This window comes from Neoarius graeffei, chromosome 8 (genome assembly GCF_027579695.1).
Source record: "Neoarius graeffei isolate fNeoGra1 chromosome 8, fNeoGra1.pri, whole genome shotgun sequence".
Classification (NCBI taxonomy): domain Eukaryota; kingdom Metazoa; phylum Chordata; class Actinopteri; order Siluriformes; family Ariidae; genus Neoarius; species Neoarius graeffei.
This window is the reverse complement of record NC_083576.1, coordinates 4,686,607-4,699,912: the sequence shown is the minus strand read 5'-3', so window position 1 is coordinate 4,699,912 and position 13,306 is coordinate 4,686,607. Positions and strand designations below refer to the sequence as shown.

The 13,306-nt window shown below is 40.1% G+C and overlaps 1 protein-coding gene across 1 annotated transcript; it reads right to left on the bottom strand.

The window, feature by feature from the left end:
• Positions 1–208: 208 nt before the first annotated feature.
• eif4ea (eukaryotic translation initiation factor 4ea) lies at positions 209–12,056 on the bottom strand. The gene is made up of 8 exons (XM_060927225.1): positions 11,979–12,056; positions 9,643–9,746; positions 9,327–9,422; positions 3,928–3,991; positions 3,634–3,747; positions 3,168–3,307; positions 2,886–3,000; positions 209–926 (listed from the first exon to the last, which is right to left on the bottom strand). The coding sequence occupies exons 1-7, from the start codon at positions 11,994–11,996 to the stop codon at positions 2,886–2,888; spliced, it is 651 nt and encodes a 216-aa protein (XP_060783208.1). The 5' UTR covers positions 11,997–12,056; the 3' UTR covers positions 209–926.
• Positions 12,057–13,306: the final 1,250 nt, after the last annotated feature.

Below are 13,306 nucleotides of genomic sequence, written 5' to 3'. Positions count from 1 at the left end.
TGTACAAGCTTTCGTGAGCATCAAACCCATTTTATACCCAAAGTGTGCAGCATTCCTACGCAGATTACTCGAGCAGTCTGACGTGCGAATATGGAACTATTACTGGAACCTATAAACTCTCTAATCACTGTATTTCAATGGTACATTGTAGAACAGGAAGGAAAAGTTCCACACACACACACGATAAAAGACGACTAATAAAGGAAGGTTAAGACAATGCACTGTACAAATTTATTTACACTCCTCATATATAATGCTCATACAATAAATTTTCCTTTTTATGTTTCTGTAAATCACTCAAATATTTGAATCTGAGTCAGGAGTTTTCCCAACGCGCTTTTTATAAATCGTTCAGTCATCTTTAACAGTGAAACGCAGAACAAAAAAAAAAAAAAACACAAACACACAGATGGACAACACGGCAAAGAAAGGAAACAAAAATGCAATGCGTTATTTTTAACAAACTTAACACCCAAATTAATTACCAGCATCACTCTAAAAGGAACTAAAATGGAAATGAGAAAAAAAAACAAATAAATTAGCTTGAAAGTGTAACATTCAGCAAGAGTCAAAAGTGTAATGTTTTTGTTTAAAAAAAATTAACAAAAAGTTTTAAAAAAACAAAATGAAAAAACAGAACACTGAGATTACGCCTTGTTTCTCAATCAATTATACGTAATAATGACATTAAAAAGGGGAACTGGGGGATATAAAGAAAACAAAATCAAAATCACGTGGTCTCGTATTTATACACTGTACAGTTGTATAAGACACCATTTTTGATATAATGAATAAATGTCCGAGAAATTTTCCCACAACATCCTGTAAGAAATCTGGCAACAATAACGGTTCGATTCGCCAACTGTGTCGTTAGATGAAGGTTTAGTTTGTTCCTTTCCTTTAGTAGAACAAAACTGCTGCAGTTTCTGGAAGAAAAAAAAAAACGACACCATAAGACACATTACAGGAGAAGAGAACAAAAAAAAAATCCTTCCTTTAAAATTAAACTCTTAACGTTTCAGGCATTTTTAAAAAAAATATTGATTTCTTGACCAGCTTTTGTGCTGGAAATCCTCATCACTGATATTTTACCTCCCTATTCACGTCGTGTGCTCCCGACATCGGGTACGAGAGCCAACCAGGTGCATCGCAAGCCGAAACGGTAACGGTTTTAAATTCTATTGATCAAAATGATCACCAATAATGTCATACTTTTTATCCATTTATAGTTACACTGAACATTGTGGAATGCCCACGGAACAAGCGAGTTCCTGCTCTTACTTATGCGAATGAGCTGTTGCTATAGAAACGATAAAGTTCACGTTAATATAAACCTGCGCTACTGTCAGAGCTGCTGTTAAAGAAAATCAATCAACACCTTCCGACCAATCAGAATCCAGAATCGAACATCACTGTAGAAAAATGAAAGATGGTGGGGTGAGTGAGAGAGAGAGAGAAAGAACGAGGGAAAGGGAACAAGAGATAGAGAAAATGAATGAGGGGAGAGAAAACGAGAGAGAAAGAGAGAACACAAGAATGAGGGAGAACACGAGGGGAAGAGAAAAACAAGAACGAGGGATAGAAAATGAGTGAGGGGGAGAGAAAACAAGAACGAGGGAGAACACGAGAGAGAAAGAGAGAACACGAAGGGGAGAGAAAAAGAATGAGAGAGAGAACATGAGGGGGAGAGAAAAAACGAACGAGAGAGAGAAGGGAGAACGAGAGATAGAGAAAATGAATGAGGGGGAGAGAAAAGAATGAGGGAGAACACGAGAGAGAAAGAGAGAACACGAGGGGGAGAGAAAAAAGAAGAGAACACGAGAGGGAGAGAAAAAACAAGAACGAGGGAGAGAAGGGGAGAACAAGATAGAGAAAATGAATGAGGGCGAGAGAAAAGAACGAGGGAGAACACGAGAGAGAAAGAACACAAGGGGGAGAGAAAAAAGAATGAGAGAGAACATGAGGGGGAGAGAAAAAACAAGACCGAGAGAGAGAAGGGGAGAACGAGAGAGAGAAAAGAATGAGGGAGAACACGAGAGAGAAAGAGAACACGAGGGGGAGAGAAAAAACAAGAACGAGGGAGAGAAGGGGAGAACGAGAGGTAGAAAATGAATGAGGGGAGAGAAAACAAGAATGAGGGAGAACACGAGAGAGAAAGAGAGAACACGAGGGGGAGAGAAAAAACAAGAATGAGAGAGAGAAGGGGAGAATGAGATGGAGAAAATGAATGAGGGGAGAGAAAACAAGAACGAGGGAGAACACGAGAGAGAAAGAGAGCACAAGGGGGAGAGAAAAAACAAAAACGAGAGAGAGAAGGGGAGAACGAGAGATAGAGAAAATGAATGAGGGGGAGAGAAAAGAATGAGGGAGAACACGAGAGAGAAAGAGAACACGAGGGGGAGAGAAAGAACAAGAACGAGGGAGAGAAGGGGAGAACGAGAGAGAGAAAATGAATGAGGGGAGAGAAAACAAGAATGAGGGAGAACGAGAGAGAAAGAGAGAACACGAGGGGGAGAGAAAAAACAAGAACGAGGGAGAGAAGGGGAGAACGAGAGGTAGAAAATGAATGAGGGGAGAGAAAACAAGAATGAGGGAGAACGAGAGAGAAAGAGAACACGAGGGGGAGAGAAAAAAGAAGAGAGAACATGAGAGGGAGAGAAAAAACAAGAACGAGGGAGAGAAGGGGAGAACGAGAGGTAGAAAATGAATGAGGGGAGAGAAAACAAGAACGAGGGAGAACACGAGAGAGAAAGAGAGCACGAGGGGGAGAGAAAAAACAAGAACGAGAGAGAGAAGGGGAGAACGAGAGATAGAGAAAATGAATGAGGGGGAGAGAAAACAAGAACGAGGGAGAGAAGGGGAGAACGACAGTGAGAGAGACGTACTCAGACAACAAACTTGTTCTTGGTGGTGGAGCCGCTTTTCGTGGCCGTGTCTGCGTGAGACTGGTAGCCGATGATGACTTTAGGTGGAACTCCTAACCTGTCCTTATACACACGTCTGGGATCACACACACACACACACACACACACACACACACACACACAACCAGCATACAACATTAACCCTATAAATCCTGTTAAAATCCATGAAATGGTTCCTGAACCATAACTGGATGGAGAACACTCTGACTGATGATCGACACTCAGGTGCCGTTTTGTCCGTACCCTATGTGTACGATCGCGTCTTTGTTCTCGTAGTCCGTCGTCCAGATTGCGATTTTGTCTCCTTTCGTTCGGACGTTGACGACAGCACCGCACACGTCATCGCTGTGATCATCAAACGCTTCACCCACCAGACACAGGAGCTGAAACACACACCATTTTCATAAATATCTCCAGGTCAGTTACACTTTAAGGACCTCTGATTGATTAGCCAGCGCTCTCCATGATTACTGGGGTGCCAATAATAGTGGCACATGTCTATGTCTGTTAAATTATTTCATGGTGAGGGATTTGATTTTCCTCTAAAAGGTTGGATTTTACTCATTTCAGTCTGAGATGAAGCGACTTCACGAAAATGTGGATTTTTTTTTCCTCTAATCTTTACAAGGAGGTGCCAATAATTATGGAGGACACTGGAGATATATGTGAAGTAAAATTCACACAAGTATGTGAAAGTGAGGATACGGACTGTCTCGAGCCAGAAGCGATCCAAATCGGATCTGCGCTGCTGTTTGGACAGAGTAATGAGCCAGCGCCCTCCACGTTTATTCCGCTCATCCTCCCACATGGGCTCAATCCCGTCCTGCTCAACACACACACCAAACAAGAGTCCATCTTTAATGTGCTGGAGCCATGATGTTAACCAAGGAAACACACAGATGCTGCGTGTACAGCATGTCAACATCTGTACAATTATTTTAAATAACTGTCATTTTAACATTAAGTGTATAATAATAATAATAATAATAATAATGCTGCTTACCTTAAAAAGTGAGTAATCGCATCCGGACATTAAATTACTCGATAGCTGGATGTGATTGTAAAGTCTGAAGAGATGAGATGTACAATTATTTTTAATCAATATTAGTGCTGTCAAAAATGTCGCGTTATTAACGCGTTAACTTGACTCAATTTTAACGGCGATAATTTTTTTATCGCGAGATTAACGCTCTGTGACATGATGTAGGTTTTTCATAAGCTTTTGAAACAGCCAGGAACTTGGAACAGAGACTTTGCTTAGAAAACCGATAGCAGCTAGACTGTAATGCCACGCCCCGCACAGCCAGAGTCCTCTGCCCTCCCCCCCAAAGAACCAGCGCGGGCAGGACACACTAGTAGAGATGGGATTTATGGCTCTTTGATGGGATCCGCATCTTTGTGATCCGTTCTTTGAAAAGAGCCGTTCAAAAGACTGGCTCATTTGGCTCTTTTTAAATATTTATTCAGTTTTAAGAAGACAGCGTCTAAAGAAGCCAGATCCCTCTGAACTGTAAACTCAATGCTATCCCAGAAATCCTTCCTGTAATATGCAAATTTGGCCGCCTCTGATTGGACAGCGCGACGCATCAACAGGCAGAAAGTGTAAAAGTACAAAATGTGTTAAGTGAGCTGAAACAGTAAAGATCAGATTCAATGCAATATTTATCAACGAACAACTTAAAGTTAATATAATAGTGTACTTTATATTATAATCAAGCATGTCAAGCCTACCGTCACTGTGTAACCTGCCTCTCTGATTAGAGTTGTAGACTAACTCAAACAGTAGATCATTTCACTCATGGTTCTCTTGCTAGCCCCGCGCCGGTGCTCGGCTTAGGTTTCACGTTGCAGTGGCTGTGTCAAGACGTGTTATGCTTTGCAATAAAAAATAAAAAACACTGGTACAAAGCAAGCCCATTCACTTTTTTATGCTGATAAGAGAATTACAATGGTTTTTTATGTGACAAAAAAGTGCGATTAATCGCGAGTTAACTATGACTGTCGTGACATTAATCGCGATTAAATATTTTAATCGCTTGACAGCATTCATCAATATATAAGGTGTGTTCGTGTCCAAAATCGTTCCCTACTGAGTATATAGTGAGGACGCCATTTTGTAGTGCTGTCCGAAACCTTAGTGAGGATTATTACACCCTATATAGTGCACTCAAAAGTATCCCACAATGCATCACGAAAAGTAGTGTACAACGATGGTCACTAACCAAAGCGATATATCCCATCATGCATTGGGGTCACGCTGAAAGAAATCAAATTAAAAGTCTGAAATGTGATTTAATAAAAGGCAGCGGCAAAGAAGAAAGAAAGGATTCAGCCTTGATTTAAAAGAACTGAAAGCTGCAGGGACTTTGTATGGAGCACTTGCATGTGACGTCACAGCCGATCCAGATTGTGACAGACGCCATCTTGTCGGTCAAACGCCATATTTCCGCCTTCTACCTTTTCTTCTGGAAAACCCTACTATATACAATTCTACTACAACGGCTGCGGCTACAAGCTCTCCCTACCTGTACACGTTTATGTTTTTTGTGTGTATTTTTGCGTGTTGTTCGTCTGTACCGGACTTCAATATCCACTACAACCGTATGGACTTACTGGACATTGGTTTCCAGCAGAAAATGACGGTTTGTAGCGATTTCCATCGCATGCACAACATTCCGGACGAGATAGCGGGACCAGCGGGGTCTCCATGGATTGTTATCGGAAGCAAAGCGAAGGAGGCGGCGCCGGGAGCGGAAGCAAAAGCGAGGCTGCAGAGCCGGCCTGTTGACTAAGCTCAGAAAACAGCCACTCAAATCTCCACTGCTAAGCCTCTACCTCTCCAACGCCAGATCCATGTAAACAGGACGGATGACTTGGAATTACAGCTGGAATTACCTTATTCCAGAGATTCTCAAACTGTGGTACGCGTACCACTAGTGGTACGCGGGCTCCATTCTAGTGGTACGCCAAAGAATTACTTAATTAAATATAAATAAATAAATAAATAAATAAAACGTGAAATACTGTCCATAATATCCGAATGGATGAAAATATCTTATTTACCGATGACAAGAAAATGAAAGGAGATACAAATTAAGTTAATAATTTTAAAAAGTTTGCAAGTGCTTCTGAGTAGCCATACGTAGCGTACGTACGGATTCCCGCCGGTTCCGCTGACAGACGGTTATCCGCCATTGGTAGACTAGGCTGTGATGGGAAAAGGTGGAGGTGGCTTTGCTAATTATGACGGGTATGACAAAATTACTGTCGTGGCTTAAATCTGCGAATGGGAGCGTGGATCAGGAGAGAGGGAGAACTGAAGAGGACGTGTGTTAGCCGAGCGCAGACGCTAACGACAGTGGCAAAACCAGCCCCAGAACTGCTAGAAAACAGCAGAAACCAGTGAGGAGGAAGTCTGACGAAAAATACATAAAACTGGGATTCATTTGGAGCGGGACAGAGGAGCCGCCCAGGCCGCAGTGTGTTGTATGCGGGGACGTTCTGAGCAATGAGTCCATGAAACCGTCGCATCTCAAACGGCATCTTACAACCAAACACACAGCACTAAAGGACAAACCGATGGATTTTTTTTTTTTACGAAAACGTGATGAACTGAAGCAGTCCAAGTCCACCATTCTGTCCTATGGTACACCCGTAGCCAAAGCACAGGAAGCTTCATATCGTACCAGCCTCCTGATCGCCAGAGCCGGTGAGCCGCACACAATCGGGGAACTGCAGCTATGCATAGCCTGTTTTGATTTTTTTCAAGTACATCAAGTACAGTACTTTTTTTTTTACTTAACATTTAAGAACAGTACAGTTATTTAACTTTTAAGTACATTTTCATTTAATATTTAAGAACTCTTAATATTTATTTTAGTACAATGTTTATTTCACTTTTATGTGCAATTAATTTTATTTGCTTCATTATTTAAGTACAGTGTTTTATTTTCCTATATTTAAACACAGTGTTACTGTTCAAAGTACTGTGTGTAATGTTACAGTGGCCAACAATATTAAATATACTTGTTAAATAAAACCTCCGCCTTGTTTTTAATGAATACTTAGGCCGACTACGCTACTGTATTTTAATGTTGGTCATTATGGTGGTACTTGGAGAGCCAAGTATTTTCTGAGGTGGTACTTGGTGAAAAAAGTTTGAGAACCACTGCCTTATTCTATTCTATAATCGGCTGGTCAGTGCTATAGTCAATACTTAAGTGAATTACCCATCCAATGAGGATTGTTATTTTCTTGTTTACAAGATGCCACATCTGAGGGGGGCTGACAAATCCTGAATTTGTGTAAAGATAACTGTCCAGAGATTTATAAGCACGCAGTGCTTCACCACTGAACAGCGAGGGAAAGTTGATGAGGTAATTATACACGTCTGGGTATTCCACCTCTGACAGTTCAAAATCCACTGACACGGTCGTGAAAACTCCGTCCGGTAAGCAGCGGTCTCAAAAGTAGCCGGTCACCGGCGGCAAATCGCCGGCTATGGCTTGTTATGCCGCCGGCTATTGTCAGTCGAGTCACAAAATTTAATATTAAATATTTCTGACAGCAAAAAAAGTTGTGAACGTAAATTACATCCACTATGTCATGTATGTCTGTTGCCGTCAACTGTGTTTACATCCTCGACACGAGTGCAGCCATTACTGCCTTGTGTTGCCAGATTGCGCGTTTTCCCACCCAATTTGGGCAGTTTTAAGTGCATTTTGGCGGGTTTTGAACATATTTTGGGCTGTAAAACGTCAGCAGTATCTGGCAACATATTTTTTTACTTAATACAAGAAATTAATGGATGCCAACGTTTTTGCCAAAATGGTATTTTATTTTCCATTGTTTAGGCAGCTTCAGCATCATACTGTGAGATTCTGTTCAAATTGTTTTTTTCTTCTATGAAGCCTGAGCCATTTATTTTATTAGTTCATAATTATTGTGTAATTTAGTCTTCAGGAGAGACTGCCTGCACACAGTACTAGTATTAATAGTTTTTTTTTCTTACATGAAAGCTGAGGCATTTATATTATATTTTAAGGGAACTTCATGTTGTGCTGTGAGGTTCTCTGCACTTCAACTTTTGAACCAACAGGTGCATTTGGATAAGTAAAGCCGATTTTTCTGCATTTTTGTAGTCCTGGTAATCTTTTATATTGGTAAAGTTGTTTATAGGACCATTTCTCAGTGTCTGTTTTTTTAATCAATAGTTTTTCAGTAATAACTTAATATTTAACATATCACTCAATTTTAAACAACCCCCGCGCCTCCCCCATAGTCTCCAAAATTTCTGTGAGAAACACTGGCGTGCGTAACAACGCTAATCAAGCTTAAGCTAGACGACCCGCCTCAAATACCCGTCCCGGGTAAATGTTATCCCAATTTTAGATGGCCTGTTCCAAACCATCCCGCCCCATGAAAAATTCGTACTTGCATATCCTGCTATTCTGCCAAACTTTGAAGCCCCTGCCGGTAAGCCAAAAGGGTCACTAATCTGTAGATCGTTTATTTTAGACATATATCTAGTTATCTGTTCATTAGAAAAATGAGCCGTGTAGTCCGTCGGTTGAAATTGATCCATTCTGTACACGAGTGCAGCAGTATTCAGCGGTGTTTTTTTACCGACAAGATGGCGGCTGTTAAATTTCCGGTCACGTGACTGCAAGGTCTCTATTGATTAATGTATGAAATGCGCTCAGTATAATATGGATTTATCACAAAAATACATTCATGTATTTATTATTTTGAAAACCCACCAGCCGACTGATCCGGCACGTTTTAATTGTACGACAGTAATGACGTAAATACCAGCGCGACGGACGAGTGTCCGAAAGCGTTTTTACATTTTACCGATGAGCTCACTGTATAGTCCTCTACCTATATAGTAATTCCCTCTATAGGGAGTAGTGAACGAGTGAGCGATTTCAGACACAGGGTCTGTCTCAAAATGAGACGAGTTTAGGGATCTAATCAAAGCTCAAGTGTGCTGTTTTAATACACTGCCCCCTAGTGGCTCAACTCTAAATCATGATCAAGTGATCAGAGTTCGAGATTAACAACCCAGCGTGTCTGAATGTTGATTAATCTGCAAATAATAATAAAAAAATTATTTAAAAAGGTGCAGCTTCGGTTACTGTTGATGACACAAGCAGCCATTTTGATACCGAGGTTTAGCCGAACGCACCCTAACTGCATCTTAGCTGACTTTGTAAGGAAGGATTTCAATAATGAAGAAGATTTTTAATTCTCTGACAGTGTTCATGAATCTTCGGAATGACTCTCAGCCTCACTGAGCGATATACAGTATGGGCTTCATCTCCGGAGCAGAAACGCTGCCCAGTGACTAATCACAGGGTTAGTAATGATGAGATGATTGTTGGTACCGGTGTCGTAACTTACGCCCAAAAGTCTTCAACTGTGTCAAACTTGGAGATGAGTCGCAGGTTGGCTTGCCAGGTTTTGCTTTTGTCGTTTTTAAAGAACCACAGAGCCCATCTGGGAATAAAAAAAGAGCACAACACACAGTGACTCATCAAGTTTTTCAGTTTCGTTTTTTTCCCCCCCCGTCACTTATTTTATTATTTCTGTAGTTTCTTTTCCTGTTTTTCAACTTTGTATGAAGGCACTTCAATCTGCATTGCTGCTGTGATTATTATAATAATAATAATAATAATAAACTGGTCATTCAGTGCATAAACACACACCGGTTCTGTACCTGTTCTGTAGCGGATGTTTGATGTAATCTTCAGGACTCACAATTTCTCGGCCAGTCGCATCGCTCTGCTCTTCTTCTGAATTCGCTGTGTTCGGGGTCACTTCCTACAGTGAAAACAACCAACCAACCATGGAATACAGCAAGCGCTAAAAACACCTGTATGATTTATCATGAATAAAACCCTCCGTGTTGTGCTGTTGTAGGAAAACAATCAACACGTTTACGTACAAACTGATAGTGCTGCCGCGATTAGTCGACCATAAAAAATGGTTGACTGAAATTTTTTAGTCTGACTTTTTTTTTTTTGGTCGGCCTGTCAATCGGCTATTTATTTTTGGTCTTCAGTCTCATCTGAGTTCAGGTAATTCCGCTCCACACCACTAGTTTTGGTGTGCGCACCCCACCGGTCAAATTGGCTCTCTTTCCCTCTCCCATTATGATCTTCCTTTACCGTCGGTTCTGGTTTTGAGCACGCCTTGCCATGAAAATAGCAGCAGTGAGTGACTGATGAATCAAGGATGGCGACTTCTAACATTACAAAAAGACCAAAAGCATCGAAAGTATAGGAATACTTTAGGGCAGCTGGTGATAGAGTGGTTTGTACACTCTAAAGGCCTCTGCATGTTCTTGCGACAAGGCTTTCGCAGATAGCTTTTCGCAGACAGTTGTAATTTATCGTTGAGCGGGGAGTAATAGGCGTGCGCGATGTTATTCACCGCTACAACGCAAGGGGGCGCGAAGTCGCTAAGAGTAGTTGGTGGGTGTGGTTAGTGGAGTGTTTATCCTCCAGTTACTTATAATGACTAGAACTGGAGTCGTATAGATGTACGTACTTCCTCACTTCCTCGATCAACCGCTCTTCGTGCTGCTCCATCTTCGCTCGTGTTTTTAAAAATGCCGGTCGTGAAAACAAACCAAACCGGGAAAGTAGGGAAGCGGAAGTGCGTGTACAGCGGATGTAGAGTGGACCAATCAGAGCCCTCTTGTCTGCGAGGCTTCTGCGGTGGTCACAATTTTTGGGAGGTGCGTGCAGAGCGTCTGCGAAGGTGGTGGGGCTACGCAGACGCTATCTGCGACACCGTCTGCGAGGACTGCGTTGTCAGCATAAATTGGCCTTAAGACTTCGTTGGCTTATCACGGGAACACATCCACGATCACCTTAAAATGAAACACACAGGAGCTGTTGAGGATGCTTCAGAAAAGGAAAAGACAACGTGAAAAGCCGAGCTAGTGTGCGCTTTTTATAAATCTTGCGAAGTACGATGACTGACTGGATGTTAAGCAGGCCCCCTCGACTCTTTGTAATGTTTTAGTTGAACAACACTAGTATGCACGCGCATTTATAGTAATTTAAATGGTGTAACGCTTTCGAGACGGCACCAGACTGTAATGGAAGACATTCTCTCATTTTATTCTATTTATTCAATATTTAATTTATTTATTTATGTTACGCTTACTTTGGTACAAGTGACATTTTATGTTTTGGCCCTTGAGTTACATTCAAAATAAAAAGAACTCAAATGAAATAGCAATCGCTTGATTTTTTTGGGAAATTAGTCGTTAAGACTAATCGACAGATTAGTTGTGAGAAAATTAGTCGTTAGTGGCAGCACTACAAACTGATGAGTATAATATAAATGATGAGTTAATGAATACAAATACTGTTATCGAAAAGAGTGTTAACAGTAACTGCATGTGTTCTTCACACCAGCCTGCAGTTGATGATTTTCCTATCCGAGCACAACACGGGGAGTGTTACTCCTCACTCCATCAGCCAATCAGAGAGGAGCATTCAGCTCCCTGTCCCAGCCCTTGTTTTGATCTGATCGAACTGACACCGAGTCAACTTTCATTACAAAACTAACATCCAGATTAAAATCCAGACTGGGCTCAAACTTCAGCTCAGAAAGAACATTCCACTCAAACCATCTCTCTCATCATCTCCATTAGCTTCACAAGTTAGCAAACACTGCTTCACAGGTTAATTAAAAACAAAACGGCGCCATTATAGCGTGACTTTAAGGAAATAAAGACTTAAATATCAGGTTTATTTCTGTAAAGTCTAAATTAAGCAGATATTTACAGAAATAAACCACAATGTACTAATTGCAGCTGAACTCAGTTATCCGCCCACTAGCTGAAGCTAAAGCTAACCCTTGCCATTTACTGTAAACCTGCTAGCCGGTTTAACTCCGTGTTAATCAACACCAAGCTGATTATTTCACCCAAAACACTCAAAGATTAGACTTTCTGCTACATCACATCGCCTTTCTGTGAGCTGTTACTCCTTGAGACACTAAAAGCAGGCGGTGTAAAGGCGCACGCTGCTCCCTCACCGGCTCCGCAGCCGCCATCTTCCGACACTGGGATGGAGTAACCTGATCCGGGCCGTGTCTCAAATCAACAGCACAACAGCCTCAAGTGCACTTAATGGGCTGGAGACGCCATTTTGTAGGGTGCTGAGTTGAATATGGAACACTGCATTCATGGAAGATGGGACGCTAATAATAATAATTATATTTTTCACATCTAATTGTATTTTATTTATCTTTAATCGAATATTATTTAAATGAAAAATAAAATGAATAAAATTAAATGTAGTGAAAATTTAAATTATTAAATAAATTTAAAATAAATTAATGTCATTTATTTAAATGAATAAAATTAAATGTAGTGAAAATTATTAAATCAATTAAAAATAAATTAATAAAATAAAATGTCATTTATTTAAAACATAATTTAAATAAATTATTTAGATGAATAAAATGAAATGTAGTGAAAAATAAAATTTTATTAAATCAATTAAAAATAAATTAATAAAATGTCATTATTTAAATGACATGATTTAATTATTTAAATGAATAAAATGAAATGTAGTGAAAAATAAAATCATTTGTTAATCAATTAAAATTAATAAAATGTCATTTATTTAAATGATTTAATTATTTAAATTAATAAATTAAATTTAGTGAAAAATATAATTATTAAATCAATTAAAATAACTAAAATTAATAAAATAAAATGTCATAAAAAACATTTCAAATCGTATTAAACTGATTAAAATTAAACAAAAAGAAATGGATTCAAATAAAATATTTTAAATTAAATGCTCTGAGTGAATGGTCATTGATTGCTGAATTACACCATTTTTTTCCCGACCTTTACCTGCTTATTTCATTAACTTTGACTGAAATATTCCTCCAGATGAACATGCTTTTTTTTTTTTTTTGCTGCTGCTGTAATTTTTGTAATATTAACCACACAATGTTTAATTAATCTTCACCAATCACCAGAACATTAAACCCATGGACAGGTGAAGTAAATAATATTAATTCTCTCATTACAGCATTAAGGGGTGCGATATATTCGGCAGCAAGAAAGAGAACAGTCAGTTCTTGAAATTGATGTGCTGGAAGCAGGAAAAATGGGCAAGCGTAAGGATCTGAGAGACTTTGACAAATCGTGATGGCTAGATGACTGGGTCTGAGCATCTCCAAAATGGCACATCTCATAGGGTGTTCCTGGGATGCAGTGGTTAGTACCGAACAAAAGTGGCCCAAGGATCCAACGGACAACCGGTGACAGGGTCATGGGTGTCAGAGACTCATTGTTTTACAGAGGGCACAAAGACTAGCCCGGGTGGGCCGAAACCACAAACAAAATT